The 21842-nt window shown below is 40.8% G+C and overlaps 1 protein-coding gene across 1 annotated transcript in view; it reads left to right on the top strand.

The window, feature by feature from the left end:
• The window catches only part of LOC101617186 (phospholipid-transporting ATPase ABCA3-like), an 82015-nt gene extending 70485 nt beyond the window's left edge, over window positions 1–11530 (top strand). Inside the window, exons 24-30 of the mRNA XM_004653447.2 lie at window positions 1293–1418; window positions 1596–1790; window positions 3099–3286; window positions 3862–4032; window positions 4855–5036; window positions 10946–11019; window positions 11393–11530. Coding sequence (XP_004653504.2) covers window positions 1293–1418; window positions 1596–1790; window positions 3099–3286; window positions 3862–4032; window positions 4855–5036; window positions 10946–11019; window positions 11393–11530 — 1074 coding nt within the window. The remainder of the gene's footprint in view (window positions 1–1292; window positions 1419–1595; window positions 1791–3098; window positions 3287–3861; window positions 4033–4854; window positions 5037–10945; window positions 11020–11392) is intronic.
• Window positions 11531–21842: the final 10312 nt, after the last annotated feature.

The raw sequence follows: 21842 nt of genomic DNA, 5'->3' as shown, positions 1-21842 counted from the left end.
AAGACCTGCCTGGAATACAGAAAGAGTTGTTGGCCAACCTGGACATCATAGTGAGATACTGCCTGATAAATAAAAAGAGAGGTGATATTCAGGCTGGAAGTTGATGCTAAGACCCATATGAGAAGACAGTCTGTTGCAAAGACAAAGGATGAGTAGAAATATACAAGGTAATGACAGAACAGCTGAAGGGTGCTAATAAACAAACAGGAGAGGGCTGGAGAAATGGCTCAGCAGTTAAGGTACCACCCTGCAATGCCAAAGAACCAAGGTTCAATTCCCCAGGACCCATGTAAGCCAGATGTATGTGGTGGTACATGCTTCTGGAGTTCATTTGCAGTGGCTGAAAGTCCTTGTGTGCCCATTCTCTCTGTGTGTCTGCCTCTCTCTCTCTCTCTCCTCTCTCACACACACACACACATACGCACACACACATATTCTCTCTCTCTCTCTCTCTCTCTCTCTCTCTCTCTCTCTCTCTCTCTCTCTCTTTCCTCTCTCTTTCAAATAAATAAAATAAAATAATTTTTTTAAAATATTTAAAAAAAAGAAACAGGTGAGCTTGGAAAACTTGCCAAGCCAAACAGCACCAGCAGTGTGGTTCCCTGTTAAGGAAGGAGAAGCAAAACCCTCATACAAAAGGTAAGTCCAGTGGACCTAGTAAAGAGACTTGCAATCAGTCTCACAGCCCTCATTATAGATTTTGGTGATGTGGTGACTCCTGGTCTAGGTGGGTCAACAGTAGAAAGGAATCTCATTTTGTCACTATATTATTCAGAGGAAAGTACCTGGACACCATCTTGAAAAGGGACCTGTTATTTAAAACTGAGCTACCATTGGGGCCTGAGTACAGGAAACAGCCACAAGTCATGGAGCCTAAATTTAACTTGCCATTGTCTGGGAATGAGGCACAGCCTTGGGGAACATCTGTGAAGAGAGGTCTGGACACTGAGAAGCATAGACTGCAGGTGGCCAATGCAGGCAGAAGCATGTGAATATTGAATTTATTTAAGGGAGAAACAGAAGAAGGGAGAGAGAGAGGTTAAGAGAGAGAAGGAGAAAAAAATTGGCATGCCAGGGCCTCTAGCCACTGCAAGCAAACTCCAGATGTATGTGCCACTTTGTGCATCTGGCTTTTACTTAGGTACTGGAAATCAAATTTGGGTCCCTTGGTTTTGTAGGCATACACCTTAATCACTAAGCCAACTCTCCAGGCCCAATTCTTCCATTTTGGTTTATGAACATATTCTTAAAAAGTACCCTGCCTATATATAATTTTCATATTTAAAATACAGGATATAGTGTCCAAAGAATTATCTGGAAAATCTGAAGATGAAGATATAAATGACGAGAGAAAGAGAATTCTGGAGCAGCCTGAAGAGTTTCTGAGTTATCCAGTGCTTATTAAGGAACTTATAAAGGTAACACCTTTCCAAGAGTCACTTATGTATCAGGGGTTCATTGATTCTTCAGTATCTGTGTATTCTCCAAGGATAATTTTTAGGAAACTTTTTGAATTAGTGGTCTCCATGTCTAAGATATTGATTGTAAATGACCTGTATTCTTTACTGAATTGTGTCTTTTGGATTTGCTTTTAGATCTACTTTAAGTGCCCAATAACTCTGGCTGTGAAAAATATTACACTTGCCATTCAAAAGAGGGAGTGCTTTGGATTGCTTGGATTTAATGGAGCAGGGAAAACCACCACCTTCAAAATTCTGACTGGAGAAAAGCCTCCTAACTTTGGGGATGTATTCATTGATGGCACCAGCATCACCCACAATAACCTAAATGTAAGATGCCTTTCCAAGATACGATGAGAAAAGTCTGATGATAATAGGGGTGTGAGCGGTAGACCTTGCCAACCTCCCTAGAATCCATGGAAAGTACCAACAGGGTCAACCTCAGTATCTACCATACTAAGCATTTTACTCTTTACACCTTTTGGCTAATACAAATAATGATGCTATGAACACTGGTATAAAAACCTGCTGCTCAGCCTTCTGTCACTGTAACAAAATATCTTATATGACCACTTACAAAGAAGAAACACTGTGAAGTCTTTCTTCAAAGCAATGCTGCTATGCAGATTCCACATTGCTCAGTGACTCTCCTGTAAGCTTGTGAGCCCAGGAAACATTTCAGTAGCTAGGTTTGAAAGCCTTCCTGCAGATAAACACATTTGGGAATTCTCACATTTCTTACTCTCATTGTCCTGAGACAGGATGTAAGAACAGTCTGTTAATTAAATATCATCTCTGGTGTTTTCTTCATGCCTTCATCAGTCAGTATATTTTATGAGTGTGTGTGTGTGTGTGTGTGTGTGTGTGTGTGTGTGTGTGCATGTGTGTGTATACTCACTTTTCAATTTTATTTTTCTACTAAGGAAATTGTTAATGTTTTTAGTATTTAGATCCTGAAGAGAAAACAATGAAAAAAAAAATGAAAGTTGTTTGGAAAGGATGATAGCCTAGCCCTTTACATCCACAGATAACAGAGGAGAGAAGGCCTTGGAATATGTCAAGTCTATTAATTTATTATATATATATATATATATATATACATATATATATATAAAGTATAAAATAAATAAATTATATAAATTAAATATAAATTATATACAACTTTATATATATATATAAATTAGAAGTGTTTGGCTAAGTTTTAAAGCACTAGTCAGGTCATCTAGTATTTGTGAAGGTGGGGAGAAAGCTTTGCTTTTAGTTCAACCTTACCATGTCTCAAGAAGTATGCATGGCAAGGTGTACATGTCAGTGAAAAAGCATTCTTATGGTCATACTTGGAACTCCTGGTTAAGAGGAATACCATCTCAGAATCTAAACCCTCCTACAGGCTGGGAGAACTCAAGGATTTTGTTTCTCACTTCATCTTCAAGATCATAAGAACCAAATAGGTACTGATGATTCAAATGTACTGGAATAAGTCTGCCAGCCACAATTTTGTAGCCATTCAGAAAAGAAAACTTCTTGGAAGGATTCTTAAAAGTATGGCATGGGAAATGCAGGCCTTTTACCTCAGCTGCAAATGTTAGATGAGTTTTTGATGGCTTGTGTTTTCACTGAGGTGATTCTTATAACTAGGTGAGATCAAGGATTGGCTACTGTCCTCAGTTTGATGCTTTGCTGGAGTACATGACTGCTTGGGAAATGATGAGCATGTATGCAAGAGTGTGGGGAGTCTCTGAGTCCCAGATTCATCATTTTGTGAAGAAATACTTGAACATGTTTGAGCTGGATTCTTATGCCAACAAGCTTATCAGCACCTACAGGTGAGCTATTATACTATTGCTTTTTAACTATCTTGTTCATGCTAACAATGTCCACGGTGCTTCCCTATGCCCCTGATCCACATTATCATCTCCAACTCAGCTCCTCTGTTACTCAGTCACCTAATTGTGAAACCGCCTAATACCCTACTAGGTTTCAGATGAAATTTAGAACACTGTCGCATTGTTCTGTTGACTATGGCCTCTGACTTGAAGAGTGAACATGCTCTTCTTCCCAGTGTTATACGTATTCCTAATCCTCTAAGCAAAGAGAAATGGAGGCCCTTCAGTTAGAGTAAGGCTTATGCAGTAATGACACACTAGGAATATATAAACACATGGGCCCAAAATCAGACACATTACCATTATGCTATGTCATAGCTATATCATATAGGTATATACACACATGTACTTGGACCTGCTGTCTTGTTAAAGTAACATCTAATCATCATGGTTGGTGTCTGTTTGGAGTTTGTTGGAACACTCAAGAGCAGGAATATTTGTGCTACATCTTCTCTGTAAATAACTGATATGTAAGGCCACCTCTTCTCCCACTTTCTCCTTCTCTGGTCATGAAGTGGAGGAAACAAACGCAAGCTGAGTACTGCTATCGCCTTAATGGGAAAAACCTCTGCCGTGTTCCTTGATGAACCATCAACTGGCATGGACCCCAAAGCTAGACGCCTCCTCTGGGATGCAGTGATAGAGACACGTGAGAGTGGAAAAGCTATCATCTTAACGTCCCACAGGTGTGGCTTGTTGGAAGGCCGAGTTAAGGTTTGCAAGACAAGATGGTAGCTATCCAGAGCTATTGAATAATCAACTTGAGTTAGTTTTTTTTAATCAGATGGAATAGCCAAGAATCGCAAGTTTAAAAGAAAGTGAAAGACAGGGAGAGTATGAGAGATTTAAGAAGTGTATTTGAGGGATGAGGGTTCTGTGATTCATCCTTTCATTTTATTTTATTTTATTTTATATTATTTGGTGTGTTTTTCAAGGTAGGGTCTCACTCTGGTCCATGCTGACCTGGAATTCACTATGTAGTCTCAGGGTGGCCTCGAACTCATGGCAATCCTCCTACCTCTGCCTCCCGAGTGCTGGGACTAAAGGCGTGCGCCACCATGCCCGGCATTATTTTATATTTTTGAGGTATGGTTTCACTCTAGCCCAGGTTGACCTGGAATTCACTATGTATGTAGTCTCAGGGTGGCTTCAAACTCACAGCAATCCTCCTACCTCTGCCTCCTGAGTGCTGGGATTAAAGGCTTGCATCACCAGCTTTTTTTTTTTTTTTTTTTGCACCAGCTTTGTTTGTTTGTTTGTTTTTGAGGTAGGGTCTTGCTCTTGCCCAGGCTGACCTGGAACTCACTCTGTAGTCCCACGCTGGCCTGGAACTCAAAGTGCTCCTCCTACTTATGCCTCCTGAGTGCTGGGAATAAATGTGTGCACTATGACACCTGGCTGATTCATACTTTTGAAAACTTGCCCCTGCCAAATGTGAACATGATGAGTGTCCATGCATCTTTAAAGAACAGCTAGCTGAATGTCGCTCTGTTCCCTCTGTCTGCAAGCATGGAGGAATGTGAGGCCCTCTGCACCAGGCTAGCCATCATGGTGAAGGGGAAGCTCGTGTGCTTGGGCAGCCCTCAGTACCTCAAAAACAAGTTTGGCAACATTTATATTCTGAAGACCAAGGTCCTGAGTGAAGAAACATTAACAGATTTTAAAAATTTCATCACAGAGACATTTCCAGGTAAAGTAAGCTGTTCCAATTTTATTAGAGATATGTTAAAAAAAAAAAAAATATATATATATATATATATATATATATTTATTTATTTATTCACCACCCACATGACTTGTGTCTTTAATGCCAGTTTCTTTGTGTTGTGGACATTTAATGATCTTCCATACTGTATCTTTGGATTTTTTTGTTTGTTTGATACAAATGCCTTGTGTGAGATTATACTGAGAAGTTTCACAAAAGCAGTGGTTGACTATATTATTGTATATGTCATAATCCAATGCAGTTGCATATGTATTCTATTTATATAAATTATATCTTTAAAGTCATATTTTAGCATAATTCTATTTATTTTCATATATTATCCAAGCAAGGTTGTTTAACTTTTTTTCCCTCTCACTAAGGATATTACTATAGCTTTTTTTTTTTTTCTCTCTATCTATGTGGCTATGGTTTTGTAATGTCAACAAGCTGTAATATGTGTTGCCACACAAGGGTTCCCTTGCTTTTGAGTGACAAACTCACTAGGGCTTCTCTCTGTACAGTACAGTGCAAGACACAGTAACTGTATTTCCTATCATATCTCTCTTTCCTAATCCTAATGTGTAGTCATGACATGAATTTTAGTACTTAAGGTTTTTCTTCATTTTAATTTGTATCTTGCTAGTCTTAGCAAAATTGGAATTCCTGATGTATGACACGACTTTCACTTGTGTTTTTCTTTTTGACAACAAATACTATTATTAATTATACAGTAGTAATATATTGAAGAATAAATTTTAAAAATTGATGGTTGATCAGACATGGAAAACAGGAGAGAAAATAATCATTTTGATGTTAGTCATAGTGATTGATGTTTTCATGAAAAATACAAGTGGATGTATCTATCAAGAAGTCAAATATGAACCAGGCATGGTGGTGCATGCCTTTAATCCCAGCACTCGGGAGGCAGAGGTAGGAGGATTGCTGTGAGTCTGAGGCTACCCTGAGACTCCATAGTGAATTCCAGGTCAGCCTGGGTTAGAGTGAGTCCCAACCTTGAGAAACCAAAATAATAATAATAATAAGAAGAAGAAGAAGTCAAATATGCACTTATGTGCTCAGTAAACAAACATTTTTAATATATGATTCTTTTTTTTTAATTATTTATTTATTTATTTGAGGGCGACAGACACAGAGAGAAAGACAGAGGGAGAGAGAGAGAATGGGCGCGCCAGGGCCTCCAGCCTCTGCAAACGAACTCCAGACGCATGCACCCCCTTGTGCATCTGGCTAACGTGGGACCTGGGGAACCGAGCCTCGAACCGGGGTCCTTAGGCTTCACAGGCAAGCGCTTAACCGCTAAGCCACCTCTCCAGCCCTAATATATGATTCTTTAATTTAGAGAAAGAGACAGAGGGAGAGAGAGAAATGATGTACCAGGTCCTCCGTCACTGAAATAGAACTGACATTTGTACCACCTATTAGGCATATGTGACCTTGTACTTGCCTCACCTTTGTGCATCTGGCTTACGTGGGATCTGGAAAGTTTAACATAGGTCCTGAGACCTTGCAGGAAAGCACCTCAACCACTAAGCCATCTCTCCAGCCCAGCAAACATTTTTAATATTTTTATTTATTTGAGAGACAGAGAGAAAGAGGACAGAAGGAGTGAATATAGGCATGTCAGGGCCTCTTGCCACTGCAAACAAACCACAGATGCATGTGCCACTTTGTGTATCCCATTTTAACTAGATACCAAAGAATCAAAAGGCAAGCAAATGCCTTTAACCAATGAGCCATCTCTATAGCCAGCATTTTTTGAGTATTCATGTATAAGAGTTCACAAAGAGAAATTGTGACCAGAAAACCTCATTTACTATGACTTGATTTATCAACTTGCTCTAATTAATGCAGAAATAAACACTGTATTGTATAAAGGTGTTTGCTTATTAGCCCTTCTCTAATGGTATTGTTAAGGGAATAAGTACTGAATATGATAGAATGTTTTACATGAACTGACATGTAATCTGTTCATTTTAATATTTCAAAAGAGGGAACAGATAATGCCTATTTTATATAATGGAGTAGAGTGCTTTCTCAAAATATAGCCAATTTGAGATCTTTATTTTTACTTTTTGGAGTATATGAGTGTATTATGTGCATGTCAATGTGATATGTATATGATCCAAGTGCATGTCTTTGGAGGCTGGAGTACATTTGGTGTCCTTCTCTGTCACTCTTCCACCTTTATTCCTTGAGACAGAATCTCTCACTGAGTCTAAATCTCACTGGTTTCAGGATAGACTGGATGGCCAACAAGCTCCAGCTACCACCCTATCTCTTCCTTTCCCTAGCACTTGGGTTATAAATGCGTATAGCCACATGAGGTTTTTATTTTATTATTTTTTTAATATCAGGGCTGGGGGATCAAACTGAGGTACTTAGACTTGTGCAGAAAGTGATCTTACCCACTGAGCCATCTCTCCAACTGCACTAATTAAGAGCTAAAAGGGAAATAGAAATGAGTATTATAGGCAGAAGTTAGCCAGAATGTGCTTTCCTAAACAAGAGCTTAATATGGCAACTATAATATTCAGAATAAAAAGCACACACAATCAAAATGAAATTTAAGTGACTATTACATAAAAAACACACCCTCAAAATGGGCAAAGTAGTCTCTAAGAAGAAGCAAACACAGACCTTCCCTGGAGTAAAACTTCCTTTACATGAGCTTGGAATATAGAGAGAACCATAGAAATCAGTAATCAGATAAACGTAGAAGAGGGTTTAAACTGAAAGACCAGTTTAATATATCCCAGAAGACTCCTGAAAGCAACCAACTACAAAGCTAAGAAAGTTATTTTGTCCCATTCCGCTTCATAAATAGGAAATGCCTTTTAACACTATTTAAAATTTTATTTTATTTAAATCTTAACTGAAAAATTATAATTATACCTCATAAAAATGTTTCATGAGGAAAAGAGAAAAATCTAACAGACAATGAGCATAAGACATATATAATACCACAGCATAGTCTCTTCTAACATGTGCTAAACAGATTACAAATGAGATATAGATAATATGAAGTAAAATATTGCATTATAGTTGGGAGGCTAAGAAATTAGATAAATAAACAACCAATAACACTGGAAAATACTATTTTATGTTTTTGTGATATGGTCTTATAGAACCAAGACTGGCCTCAAAATCACTAGGGTGACAATGAACTATAGTTCCTCCTTCCTCTTCCTCTCAAATTCTGGGATTACTGATGTATACTACTATGCCTGGATGAGTAAGGTTTTACAAAGCAAACATTTCAGAAATACTAATCAGGAATGAGTATCATAGAAAGCACAAAGGAAGTACAAATTGGAAAGGAGGACACTAGAAACATAAAACAAAAATGTCAATGAACACTTGAGGGAAAATATTAGAATCAAAGCACAACGACAGTGTGATAAAACTGAGAACAGTGAACAAAGAAGGATTGAATAGAATAAATATTAAAAAGATATCATTCAAGAAAATTTCCTGAATTAAGGGGGGAAAACAATATTGAAAAAAAAAACTCAGAGACTAAGAAATTGATGTGGTATCATCAATACCAGAAAATATTCCATTATACCTTATATTTAATAATAAAATGGAAGAGAGAAAACCTTTTGGTCTAAATAAAAACATGAAAGAAAGAAAGATAATTTAGATGCATCACTAGATGATTTTATGTTAGGAAGGAAAACTGCAAGCCAATATTTTTATCTACCATTGAAATTACATTCAAGAACAGATCCTCAAACTAGGCCCAACTCAATAAAACTCAGCACCAGGCAGAACGCAGTCTCACAGAAGCAATCACAAGCACCAGGCTAGTTAATATCCTTGGAATGAATCTCTAGGCCCACCATTGTACCTCAATAACTCCAAGTATTAGATCACTATTAGCAGCAGACCAGTCCCAGCACATTCAGACCTTGACTATCTCCAGCGAAGACTTCTTTACTATTCCCAGTTCCAAGCTAATCCCTACAGTCTTAGTTATCAGGCAACACCTACAGACACATCCTTTAGAATGACCTTCAGAGATAAAGGCTCCAGACTAATATTAACTCACTGAGCCTGCTAGTTTACTCTGCTAATGACAGATTCCCATATATCCAAGTTCCAGGCTTGCTCAGTAGACCTAGTCTCTGGATCTATCCTAGAACCACATTGACACAGGCAGACCCAGGAACTAGATCAACACCAGTGTCAGCAAAGCTTCTTTTGGACTTTTTCTGGACAGACTCGGGGTGCTTAGTACCAGGCTGGTTCTCATGCTACCATTCCAAGGCAGCCTCTGTGATTTCACTCTCCAGCTGACAAACAGACTGGACCTGTACCTGTAGTGATGAAGCAGTCCTCATGAACCCAAGTTTCTGTGCCATCTCTTTATATCAAGAACTCAGACTAGATCCCAAAATCCCATCACCTAGTGGACCTGAGGTTCCAAGCCAGACCTTTTAGCTCTAGGCACCAGACCCACTACCTATGATCCTAGCTGCCAGACTAACCCCATGATGAGGCTAGCTTTGGGCTCCAGGTCAGTATTAATTAATCCAGAGATCAAAGCATCTACAGACTAGGCACACTCCAGCAGACATGGGGTCTAAGTCCACAGCAACAAACTCTTGATGCTCCAAGACCACCACTATAGACTCAGGATCTAGCACTCTACCATGGATTAAGGCTTGTTGGTCCATCTTAGTGGACCCAGGCACTAAAATCATCCAGCATCTGGGCAGAACTAGAAAATGCAGAATCAACTCCAGCCCTGTGCAAGGTCAACCTCTCCTGACCAGGCTTCAGGTGTGGTGCCTTGAAATCAGGCCAGAGGCCCATTCAGAACACTCAATTAGTCTTGCCTATGACAAGTTTACTTCTTCCATCAGTATAAGCCTAGAGTGAAAGTGAAAAGATATAAATGATAAATATGTAAATGGGAGTCAAAAGAGAATATGAGGACTGGAGAGGTGGCTCAGCAGTTAAGGCATTTGCCTGAAAAGCCTAAAAGGACCAGAGTTCAATTCCCTAGTACCCATATAAAGCCACATGCACAAAGAGGTGCATGCATTTGGAGTTTGTTTACAGTGGCTGGACTCCCTGGCGCACCCATTTTCTCCCCCACTGTGTCTTTCAGTTTCTCTTCTGTATACTCTCAGCGCTTAAAAATAAATATATTTTGTTTAAAAAGGAAAAAGAACATGAGTAGCTATACAGAGATAAAATAGACTTTAAATCAAAAGCTGTAAAATGAGACAAACATATAATAAGCATGAATATATGTACCCAACATTGAAGTCCATAAGCAAATAAATCAAATAGTAATATATCTGAGGAACTAGGGAGAAAACTATAGCACAACACAAAGAGGGAGCTTTAATACCTCACTTTCCACAATGGTCAGTTTATACACAGAACATCACTACAGAAGTATCAGGCTTAAACTACCATTTAGAGCAAAGGAACCTAACAAACGTATGGTACAAATCATTCAACACCAGTAGGACAAAACTTCCTACTAAGCCCATATGAAACATTCTCCCTGAAAGTTCATATGTTAGGCCATGCTACAAGACTTGACAAATTTTAAGAATGAAATTTAAAATTTTGAGCTATCTATATCAGTCACATGAGGTGACAATTTATTGTGTCTAAAAGCCTCAATGTAATCTCCACAAACTCAACATAAGAAGACTATTTAGTCATGACTAAATATTTTAGTAAAATTTGTATATGAAAGAGAGAAGGCTTGGGGAATATGCAACTCCTTTGTATTAACCCAAATATTCCCACCGTCCACTATGAATGACATTAAGTAGATGTAGCATTGGTTTTGACCATTTTAAAAGCAATCTTTTTGTATATTACTCACCTGTCTTCTTTTCCTGTCTTAGGTAGTGAATTGAAGCAAGAGAATCAAAAGATCCTTAACTACTACATTCCACGCCAGGACATTAGCTGGGGAAAGGTGATGGTAGAAACCATGCCCTTCTGACATTCCGTGTTGTGAGAATACTGCTCATGAAGTATTTGGAATTCAGTCTTGTGCAGTGGAAGCTGGGATCTTGGGAACAGCAGAGCCTTTAGGTCACATGCAAACACTTCTGCAGTTCAACTGCTTTAATTTCTGCCTCCATGTCCATAGAGAACAGGGAGAGAAAAGCGCCTTGTGACAGCTGCTCAGTGACTTATTTCCTCTGCTTTCTCATCTTTCCCTTCAGTGTCTGTTGTCCTCCAACTTTAATAAAGTTGACAGGAGTTGGGAAAGGGAAAGAGAAGCTCCTGTGGGCTGGGAATGGGGAGATTGTGACAGAAACTGCTAACTCATGTTGTTTTTGTAGGTATTTGGCATTTTGGAGAAAGCAAAGGAGCAATTCAATCTGGAAGACTATTCCATCAGTCAGATCACCTTGGAGCAGGTCTTCCTGAACTTTGCTTACACAGATGATGCAGAAGCTGATACTTCAGAGGTGCCATGAGGAGATTCATTTACAACCAGTGGCTGATATGGTTTGGGGCTATACCTTGATACATAGAAGGGCATCCCTGTGTTTGTATATCTTTGTGTAAATGTGTTTGTATAATAAAGTTTTACCTGGAGAAGAGTTGTCCCCTTCACTGCATACTTACCTAGTGTTTCCAACATGTATAAATACCAAAACACTTAGTCAAACCTGTTTCATCTTTAAGAAACAATGGAAGGGAAGCATTTCTTTTTTCTAACACAGACCTGTTTTTTTTTTGTTTTTTTTTTTTTTTAATAATGTATTTGAAAGAGAAAGAGGCAGATAGAGAATGGGCATGCTAGGGCCTCTAGCCACTGCAAATAAACTGGAGATGCATGTGCCACCTTGTGCATCTGGCTGGCTTACATGGATACTGGGGCATTGAACCAAAGTCTTTTTTTTTAAATTTTTATCAACATTTTCCATGATTATAAAATATATCCCATGGTAATTCCCTCCCTCCCCACCCCCACACTTTCCCATTTGAAATTCCATTCTCCATCATATTACCTCCCCATTACAATCATTGTAATTACATATATACAATATCAACCTATTAAGTATCCTCCTCCCTTCCTTTCTGCACCCTTTATGTCTCCTTTTCAACTTACTGGCCTCTGCTACTAAGTATTTTCATTCTCACACAGAAGCCCAGTCATCTGTAGCTAGGATCCACATATGAGAGAGAACATGTGGCACTTGGCTTTCTGGGCCTGGGTTACCTGACTTAGTATAATACTTTCCAGGTCCATCCATTTTTCTGCAAATTTCACAACTTCATTTTTCTTTACCACTGAGTAGAACTCCATTGTATAAATGTACCACATCTTCATTATCCACTCATCTGTTGAGGGACATCTAGGCTGTGAACCACAGTCTTTAGGCTTCACTAAGCCAGCTTTCTAGCCCAAGGACATATTTCTTAATAATGTGAACCCTTGAAGAGAAGCATTCAGGAATGATGGTGCTATTTGATGTGATAGTCCAAAGAGAATGGGAATAAGTTTTAGTAGCTGACTATGGGTAAGAGGAGCATAGGGATAAGCCTAAAACAAGTTAAATTTTCCATAAACATGCACACACAGATATGAACAAGCACATCTACACATAAGCATATCCAACTTAATTCCTCAGTAGGTCTAACTTAAATTAGCATCAATATTTGATGCCACTATTCCAAAATCCAACATAATGTTCTTATACTTCAATTATATTTTTTTTAAAAAGCTTTGTATCAAAACATTTGGCATACATGGGCAGAAAAATGTCTTTAAAAATAATGTGTGTTTTTTTCTATTTTTGCCTCATCTCTAGTTGTATTAGTCAGGGTTCTATAGAGGAACAGAACTGCTAGAATGAACTATTTTATGAAGGGAATTTACTGGATTAGCTTAGGGTAGTCCAATAGCAGTTGCAGGCCCAAGAATCACAGAACCTGGTATCTGCTCAGTCCATGTGGCCAGATGCCTCAGCAGTCCCGACCCAGCACTGCAGATGACACCAGAAAGCCTGGAGACTTACTGAGGAGCCGCTGGGTTTCAATCCACGTGGGTCTTCAGTTGATGCTGGTCTTCAGTCTGTGCTGGTCTTCAATCCATCTGGAAGACAGCGAGCAGCTCTGGCAGCCAAGTGGAAGGAAGGAAGTAAGTTGCTCTTTTCACCCAGAGGTGCCGCCCACTCTGGGGTGAAGGGCTCACTCTGGGGGAAGGACTTCCTCCTTTAGTTGATCCTTCCTGGAAGCAACCTCCGAAACCCACCCGAAAGGGATTTCTCTGTGTTACTAAACAGATCAAGTTGACAACACCTTAACTATCACAAGTCCACCCCTTGTCAACTTGGCACCAAATCATATATCCTTACATCATACTTAATTTCCAAATGAAAACAGTAACAAGCTCATAATTCCACCTAACATGGCATAACTATCCCACGTACAACCAGAACCACAAAATCTTCCCCCCAACACAAAGCTTAGTCTCTAATATAATATGTCTAACATAAATTCAACAGTTAGCTAGTGATATAATCTTAATACTGATGTAGACATGTACAAACACTCTGTTATCAAGGTAGGTCAGAAACATTGCAATTACAGTCCTCATTTCTGTAACTGGTCATGTGGCCTTAGCTGGTATTTGTAACTGCCTTCTTTACTACCCATTCTGTACTTCTTCCACCTTCAGCAAGCACTTCAGCATGTCTTGGTTATTTACCTGGAGGGGTGACCCATACCTTCATTCCTGAAGGATCTGTTCCATTTATCACACTACTTCTATTGGATTGTTGTAGTCATCCATTGACTTTGATAACAGGACATGGTAACACTTAAGAGACTCCCAAAGTATCTCCTGCACTCCAGACATACTCTTCCTTCTCTCTATTGTGGAGGAGCAGTCCAATTTCCTCCTGGTAAGCTGGATCAATCACCCCTGCTATCACTATAACTCCTTTCTCAGCCTGTTCATTCAAGGGCATTAGGAGACCAAAGTGATCAGTTGGGAAGTCTTAGCTTCCAGTTCAATGGAATGTTCTTTGTGTCTCTTGGCAAAGGCACTCCCCTCTCTGGGACCAAGACTTGTAGTCCAGCAGAACATAATGTTGTGGGAACAGTAAGCAAAAGTTTAGCTAATGGGTCACATGGGGTGATGGTAAGTAGGACCATTCCCATTTCCACCCCTTGATTCCTGGACCTGTGAATCCAGGCTATAGGAGAGACTACCATATAGAGGATGCTAATTCAGAGTACAAACAGCCTGCTAGAGGATACACCCCCAGCCCTCCAAGCTATTGCCACCTAGTTGGTGCTGTAGCTATTTCTTCAAAAGGTCATTCCACCATTCTAATCAAGCCAGCTGCTTCAGGATGGTGGGGCACATGGTAAGACCAGTGAATTCTATGATCATGAGCCCATTGCCGTACTTCCTTGGTGGAGATGTGAGTTCCTTGGTCAGAAGCAATGCTATGTGGAATGCAATGACGGTGAATATGGCATTCTGTAAGTGCACAGATGGTAGTTTTGGCAGAAGCACTACGTGCAGGAAAGGCAAATGCATACCCAGAATAAGTGTCTATTCCAATAAGGACAAAACACTGCCCTTTCCATGATGGAAGAGGTCCATTGTAATCAACCTACCACCAGGTTGCTGGTTGGTCACCCTGAGGAATACTACCATATGGGGTGTGGGGGTCTCAGAGTTGGTCTCTGCTGCTGGAAAATTTGGCACTCAGCAGTAACCATAGTCAGGTCAGCCTTAGTTAGTGGAAGTCCATGTTGTTGGGCCCATGCATAGCCTGCATCTCTGCCACCATGGCCACTTTGTTTGTGGGCACACTGGGCAATGATTAAAGAGGTTGAGCACTATCCACAGAATGGATCAGCTTATGTATTTGATTATTAAAGTCATCTTCCAATGAGGTCACCTTCTGATGAGCATTAACATGGGACAAAAATATCTTTATATCCTTTGCCCATTCCAAATCCATTAGAGATCTATCCACATACACCTTCCCCAAATATACTTCTCACCAATTTTCCAATTGTGCCAATTGTGCTCCTTCTAAGTCCCAGACCATCCAGCCAAACCATTGGCCACAGCCCATGAATCAGTGTATAACTGCAAATCTGGCCATTTTTACTTCCAAGCAAAATGCACAACCATATGCACTGCCCGAAGTTCTGCCCATTGTGAAGACTTCCCTTCACCACAGTCCTTCAGTGTTGTCCCACAACAGGGCTGTAATGCTGCAGCTGTCCACTTCTGGGTGGTGCCTGCATAATGTGCTGAACCATCTGTAAGCCATGCCCTAGTCCTATCCTCCTCAGTCAATTGATCATAGGGCACACCACATGATTCCATAGGTGCATGCTTGGGGACAGAAGGCATTGCAACATGAGTAGCAACCATAGGCATTTGGGCAACTTCCTCATGTAACTTACTTGTACCTTGAGGGCCTGCTTGAGCCTGATCATGTATACACCACTTCCATTTAATGAAGGACTGCTGCTGTGCATGTCCAACATTGTGGCCTGGTGGATCAGATAACACCCAGATCATAATGGGCAGCTCAGGTCCCAGAGTAACTTGATTGCCTATTGTCAAATGATCCGTTTCCACTAAGGCCCAATAGCAAGCCAAGAGCTGTCTCTCAAATGGAGAATAATTGTCTGCAGATGATGGCAGGGCCTTGCTCCAAAATCCCAAGGGCCTCTGCTGTGATTCACCTATGGGGGCCTGCCAAAGGCTGCAGATAGCAACCCTGTCTGCCACTGAAACCTCACGTACCATCAGATCTGCAGGATCATACAGCCCAAGCAGCAGAGCAGCCTACACAGCAGCCTGGACCTGTTGAAAAGCCTTCTCTTGTTATGAACCCCACTGAAAACTAGTAGCTTTCTGAGTCACTTGCTGTTGCAGTCCAGTTCACATTGCTGGTAGAAATCACCCAACCAAGAGCAGCTTCTGGGAAAAAGAGATTTATTTTGGCTTAAAGGCTCGAGGGGAAGCTCCACGATGGCAGGGGAAAACGATGGCATGAGCAGAGGGTGGACATCACCCCCTGACCAACATAAGGTGGACCACAGCAACAGGAGGGTGTGCCAAACACTGGCATGGGGAAATTGGCTATATAGCCCATAAGCCCGCCCCCAACAATACACTCCCTCCAGGAGGCATTAATTCCCAAATATCCATCAGCTGGGAGCCTAGCATTCAGAACACCTAAGTTTATGGGGGACACCTGAATCAAACTACCACACTTGGTATATGGGATGGATAAGACACCCAAGTGAGGAATGTGCAATTTCCAAAATCCAAGTAGGCCCACTAGATGTTGTGCTTCCTTCTTAGTGGTAGGAGGGGCCAAATGCAACAATTTATCCCTCACCTTAGAAGGAATATCCCTGCATGCCCTACACCACTGAACTAGAAATTTCACTGAGGTGGAAGAGACAGGCAATCAAGTTCGCTATGAACTAAACTATGACACAGGGCAGTAGAGTTAATATAATCTTGAGGTAAAACAGTAAATGTGTACTGCTGACCTTGCCAGCTGAAAACAAATTGCTTCTGGTGGTCCTTATGGCCAGGTATGGAGAAGAAAGCATTTGCAAGATCAATAGCTGCATACCAAGTACCAGGAGATGTGTTAATCTGCTCAAGTAAAGAAACCACATCTGGTACAGCAGTTGCAATTGGAGTCACCACCTGATTAAGTTTCTGATAACCCACTGTCCTTCTCCAGGATCCATCTGTCTTCTGAACAGGCCAAATAGGAGAGTTAAAGGGAGTTAAAGGGAGATGTGGTAGGAACCACCACCCCTGCATCCTTCAAATCCTTTATGGTGACACTAATTTCTGAAATCCACTCAGGGATGCGATACTGTTTCAGATTCACTATTTTCCCTGGTGGTGGGAGCCTCAATGGCTTCCCTTTGGTCTTTCCAACCATAATAGCCCTCACTCCACAAGTCAGGGAACCAATGTGGGGATTCTGCCAACTCCTAAGTATATCTATCCCAATTATGCATTCTGGGACTGGGGGAATAACCACAGGGTAAGTTCAAGGACCTATTGGACCCACAGTAAGTCCAACATTTGCCAAAACTCCATTGATCACCTGACTTCCATAAGCACCTACTTTAACTGGAGGGCCATGGTACTTTTTGGGGCCTCTAGGAATCAATGTCAATTCAGAGCCAGTGTCCAGTAGGCCCCAAAAAGTCTGATTATTTCCTTTCCCCCAGTGTACAGTTACCCTAGCAAAAGGCCATAGGTCCCTCTGAGGAAGGATAGGTGTAAGCTTAATATTGAAACTTTTGGTGGTTGTAGGAGGGTCTTTCCTCGAGGGGACCTGGCCACACCTTCAATCAAGGGGCTCAGGATCTGTAAACTGGCTCAAGTCTGGAAACTGATTAAGAGGTGTTGATTCTCTGTTGCTATAATTCAAAGTGGCTTTATGTTCCCTTGCTCTGGAACTTTTCTGCTTATACAGATCAAGAAGAAAGTTAGGGAGCACACTCTCTTGTTTCTATTGTCCACCTGGTGTTGGCCAGGGAGGTGATGTCCACCTGCTGCTCATGGCATCGTTTTACTCTGTCATCATGGATCTTCTCCCTCGAGCCTGTAAGTCAAAATTAGCCTCTTTTTTTTGTCCTACAAAAAAAGAGGAAGAAACTCAGTAGGCTTCTTATCTATTTGACTTCTGGGAACACCATGATTAATCAGCCAATTCCCAAGGTCCATATGACTCATACCTTTATGTGCATAATTTTGCCTACACTGTCTATTACAAAAAACATGTTCACCCCACCTTTGGCAATTCAGCACTGCCACTTGGCCCTTGTTACCCTGAGATCCAGTTATACCCATTGTATCAAAATCACCTAATGCAGCAACTGAAGCTCCTGCTGTGAGGTCTTTTTTACATAAAAGACCTATGATAGGAGACTTTAAGTATGCTGGTGTTGCCCTCACAAATCTGCTTCTTATAGTCTTAGTGAAGGGCACATCTTCTGTACAATCGCATCGTGGAGGCAAAGATGAGTTTACATGGCAAATCTACCCCAGCATTCCAAGTTCTCTGAGATTTTTAATCACTTCATCAACATTAAGCCAAAGGATATCAGTCAACTTGAGCTTACTCGCAGCAGGCCATCTTTGGATCCATACTTCAGCCAATCAATCAAATAAACTCTTGGCACCCCTTCCAACTGCACAAGCAGCAGTGTTAAATCTAAAATTTCTGCTCAATGGGCCTATTTCAGTAACTTCAGCCTGGTCTAATTTTATGTTCCTTCCTCCATCATCCCTCACCCTTGAAATCTATTCCCATACATATTCCCCATGCTTCTGCCTGTACAAGTTAGAAAACTCCTGAAGTTCTTTAGGGGTGTACCTTACCTCCTCTTGTGTCACAGTTTCTATCTCACCTCTCTGGGCCTGCCTAGCCTTCCCTTTGGTTATAGGCCAGAGGCAAAGATGGGTGGGAAGTAAGAAGCACCAGCACTTCCTACTGATTCCTCAGACAAAGAGGGATTAATTTCCTCATGCAAAGGTGGGGCAGATAATACTTCAGGATGTGGAGGTGAGGATACAACTGCTGCTAAAGGAGGGCAGGTCATATTTTCATCCAAAATATCTTCTTCAGAATCTGACACTTCAATGACCCCAGGTTCTTCAGGGTCTTTCCACACATCACCATCCCAAGTCACAGGATCCCACTCTTTTCCAATTGGTGCCTTCACTTTAACTTCTGATAGATGGTGAGGCTGGGACATGAGTTTACTTTCCAAGTGAGCCAATCTCATGATGTGAGCTTGGGTTTTGTTTTCTGTAATCTGAACCCTGTTCTGGCTAGAGAGGAGACTCTCCTCCAGGACTCCCTTAGAAACATTAAGAACATGTACATGGGTCTTAAGCTTGGGATTTTCCTTTTTGAGCTTCTGTTGTTCCCTCACTAGTTTGTCCAGAAATGCTAAAAGCAACCAACCAGCCTCATCATTGGTCTTACTTTTCCACAAATATTCAAATGTTTTAAATACAGAGTCACTAAATTCCTCACTCTTCACAAGACATAACTCAGGATCACCAAATACCTCTATCTCACGGAGTTCTTTAAATAGTGCACACCATGGATTGTTAGTGCCCTCCTTTTTCCAGTAAAATCGCTCTCCTTATCACCAATAGGGCCTTTAGTAGCATTGAAGTTGGAGAGCCAACCCCAGATAGCACCAAGCCCACTAGAGAAATCCATCCTTACAATTCTGTTTCTCTAGAACCACTTCATGTACCAAAATATGTATTAGTCAAGGTTTTCTACAGGAACAGAACTGCTTGATAGTCCAATAGCAGTTTCAGGCCCAAGAAGCACGGAACCTGGTAGCTGCTCAGCCCACATGGCCAGATGCCTCAGCAGTCCCGACCCGGCACTACAGATGGCACCAGAAAGCCTGGAGACTTCCTGAGGAGCCGCTGGATTTCAATCCACATGGGTCTTCAGTTGATGCTGGTCTTCAGTCTGCACTGGTCTTCAATCCACACTGGCAGGGAGCAAACAGCTGTGGCAGCCAAGCAGAAAGAAGGAAGGAAAGAAGGGGCTCTTTTCACCCCAAGCTTCCTTATATAAAGTTCCCCTCTGAGAGGGGCCACCCACACTGGGGTGAAGGGCTCATTCTGGGGGAAGGACTTTCTCCTTTAGTTGATCCTTCCTGGAAGAAACCTTGGAGATCCACCTGAAAGGAATTTCTGTGTATTACTAAACAGATCAAGTTTACAACACCTTAACTATCACACTAGTAAAGAGTAAGAAGATGTGAAGTGTAGATGATTTTTCTTCTTCTTTTCTAGGAAGTAGGAACATTATTTCTCTAAAATTCAGGGACAAATGTGCAGACAATCTGGATGGTTGTTTAGATTTTCAAGGTCAAGTGCATGCAGTTGTTACCAGAACTTTCAAGGCCAAAGCCTGTCTCCTTCTGTCAGTCTGAACAAGCTAGGCTTGGCCACATAATCCCAATATGCCTAGTTAAGAAGCAAGTAAGAAAGCCAAGCAGAGAAAGGAGATTTACTCTATGTGGTTACAATGGGAAGAAGGATAAATAAAGGAGCCCAGTGACCACTAAGTCTATATTTTGGGGTACTACCATGAGTGTTTAGGATTAAGTAAGGGGTAAGAAGCATTGGTTTCCAATTTTTGCCTGCAAATCCCCATAAGAATCCCAGAAGTTCTGATCAATACAATGGCTCGATCCTCTGTTGTTCTTATTTACAAGTATATATCAATTGTACAAAATACTGGTTTTCATGATGACATTTCCATACATGTATGCAAGTTACTTTTGTAAATTTATGCCCTTTTATTATCCAGAAATCCTCTTTCCCAACTCCTCTTGGCTCCTCTCCTGTTTCCTAGTAGTGCCTTACTGCTTTCATGCCTTCTTTGTGCTTTGTAGATTCCACATAGGAGTGATACTTGTCGATCCAAGTCATGCTTATTTGCCTTAAATAATGAGCTCTAGTTCCATCTTGTTTCCTACAAATAGCATTCGAGTTTCTTCATAAAGGATGAATGATATTCTACTGTGTGTCATATTTTCTTCAGGAAGTTATATGTTGATGGGCACACAGACTGATTCTCTAATTGGCTAGTGTGAATAGGGGAACAGTCTACATGGGTATATATATTTTGCATGATTTAGTTGTTTTCCTTTTATATATAACATTCCTTTCAGGAACTCCTATTCTCTTTAAGGTGGGAGGATTTCTCAATTTATGTGAAATTTCCAGGTCCATTGGCCTTCTCTTTTCTTTACTGTATTTTCTGGCTTATTGAGCACTACCTCACAAAATGGCTTTCACTTTAATAATAATTTTTTTTTGTTCCACCAAATATGTTTTCTGAGATTATCACCTTTCTTTTCAAAGGTACAAGGCTCATGGCTTTTCTTCTCAAGGTCATATTTGGATAGCAGTTCTGGTGCTTCCATGTGTGTATGCAGTTTCTGCCATCCAAATGGTGGCAATATCATGGAGAGTAAGCTCACGTGATTCCAGAAAGGCATTAATTGGGCAGATAGTGGGTAATCTTTCCAGGACTGCTGAAGTAAACCATAAACAGAATGTTTTATAATGGGTTGCTAGAGGTTTAGGAAAGTTCTTGAACCCTAAACCCAAGGTCCAGATCTGTTGCACTCAGGTCCACATTGCTGGTAGAAATCACCCAATCAAGAGCAGATTGTAGGAAAAAGAGGTTTATTTTGCCTTACAGGCTTGAGGAAGAAGCTCCACGATGGCAGGGGAAAATGATAGCATGAGCAGAGAATGGACATCACCCCCTGGCCCACATAAAGTGGACAACAGGAGAGTATGCAAACACTGACAAGGGGATGCTGGCTATAACACCCCTAAGCCTGCCCCCAACATTACACTCCTTCAAGGAGGCACTAATTCCCAAATCTCCATCAGCTGGGAATGTAGCATTCAGAACACCTAAGTTTATGGGGGACACCTGAATCAAACCACCACATTCTGCCCCTGGCCCCCATAAACTGATAACAATACATGATGTAAAATGCAATGCATTCATTTAACTTTAAAAGTCCCCATAGTTTTTATCAATTCCAATGATGTTCATACATCTCCATAGTCCAAGATCTTTTAACTGAGCCATAATACCAAAAAATATGCCCCAAATTCCATAATGGCATAGAATAAACATTCACACTGCAAAATATGGCATGGGCATAGCAAAGAAATACGTGATTTAAGCAGGGCAAATACCAAACTCT

This window comes from Jaculus jaculus, chromosome 2, assembly GCF_020740685.1.
Source record: "Jaculus jaculus isolate mJacJac1 chromosome 2, mJacJac1.mat.Y.cur, whole genome shotgun sequence".
In the NCBI taxonomy this organism is placed as follows: Eukaryota; Metazoa; Chordata; class Mammalia; order Rodentia; family Dipodidae; genus Jaculus; species Jaculus jaculus.
This window is presented reverse-complemented; position numbering and strand designations above follow the sequence as displayed.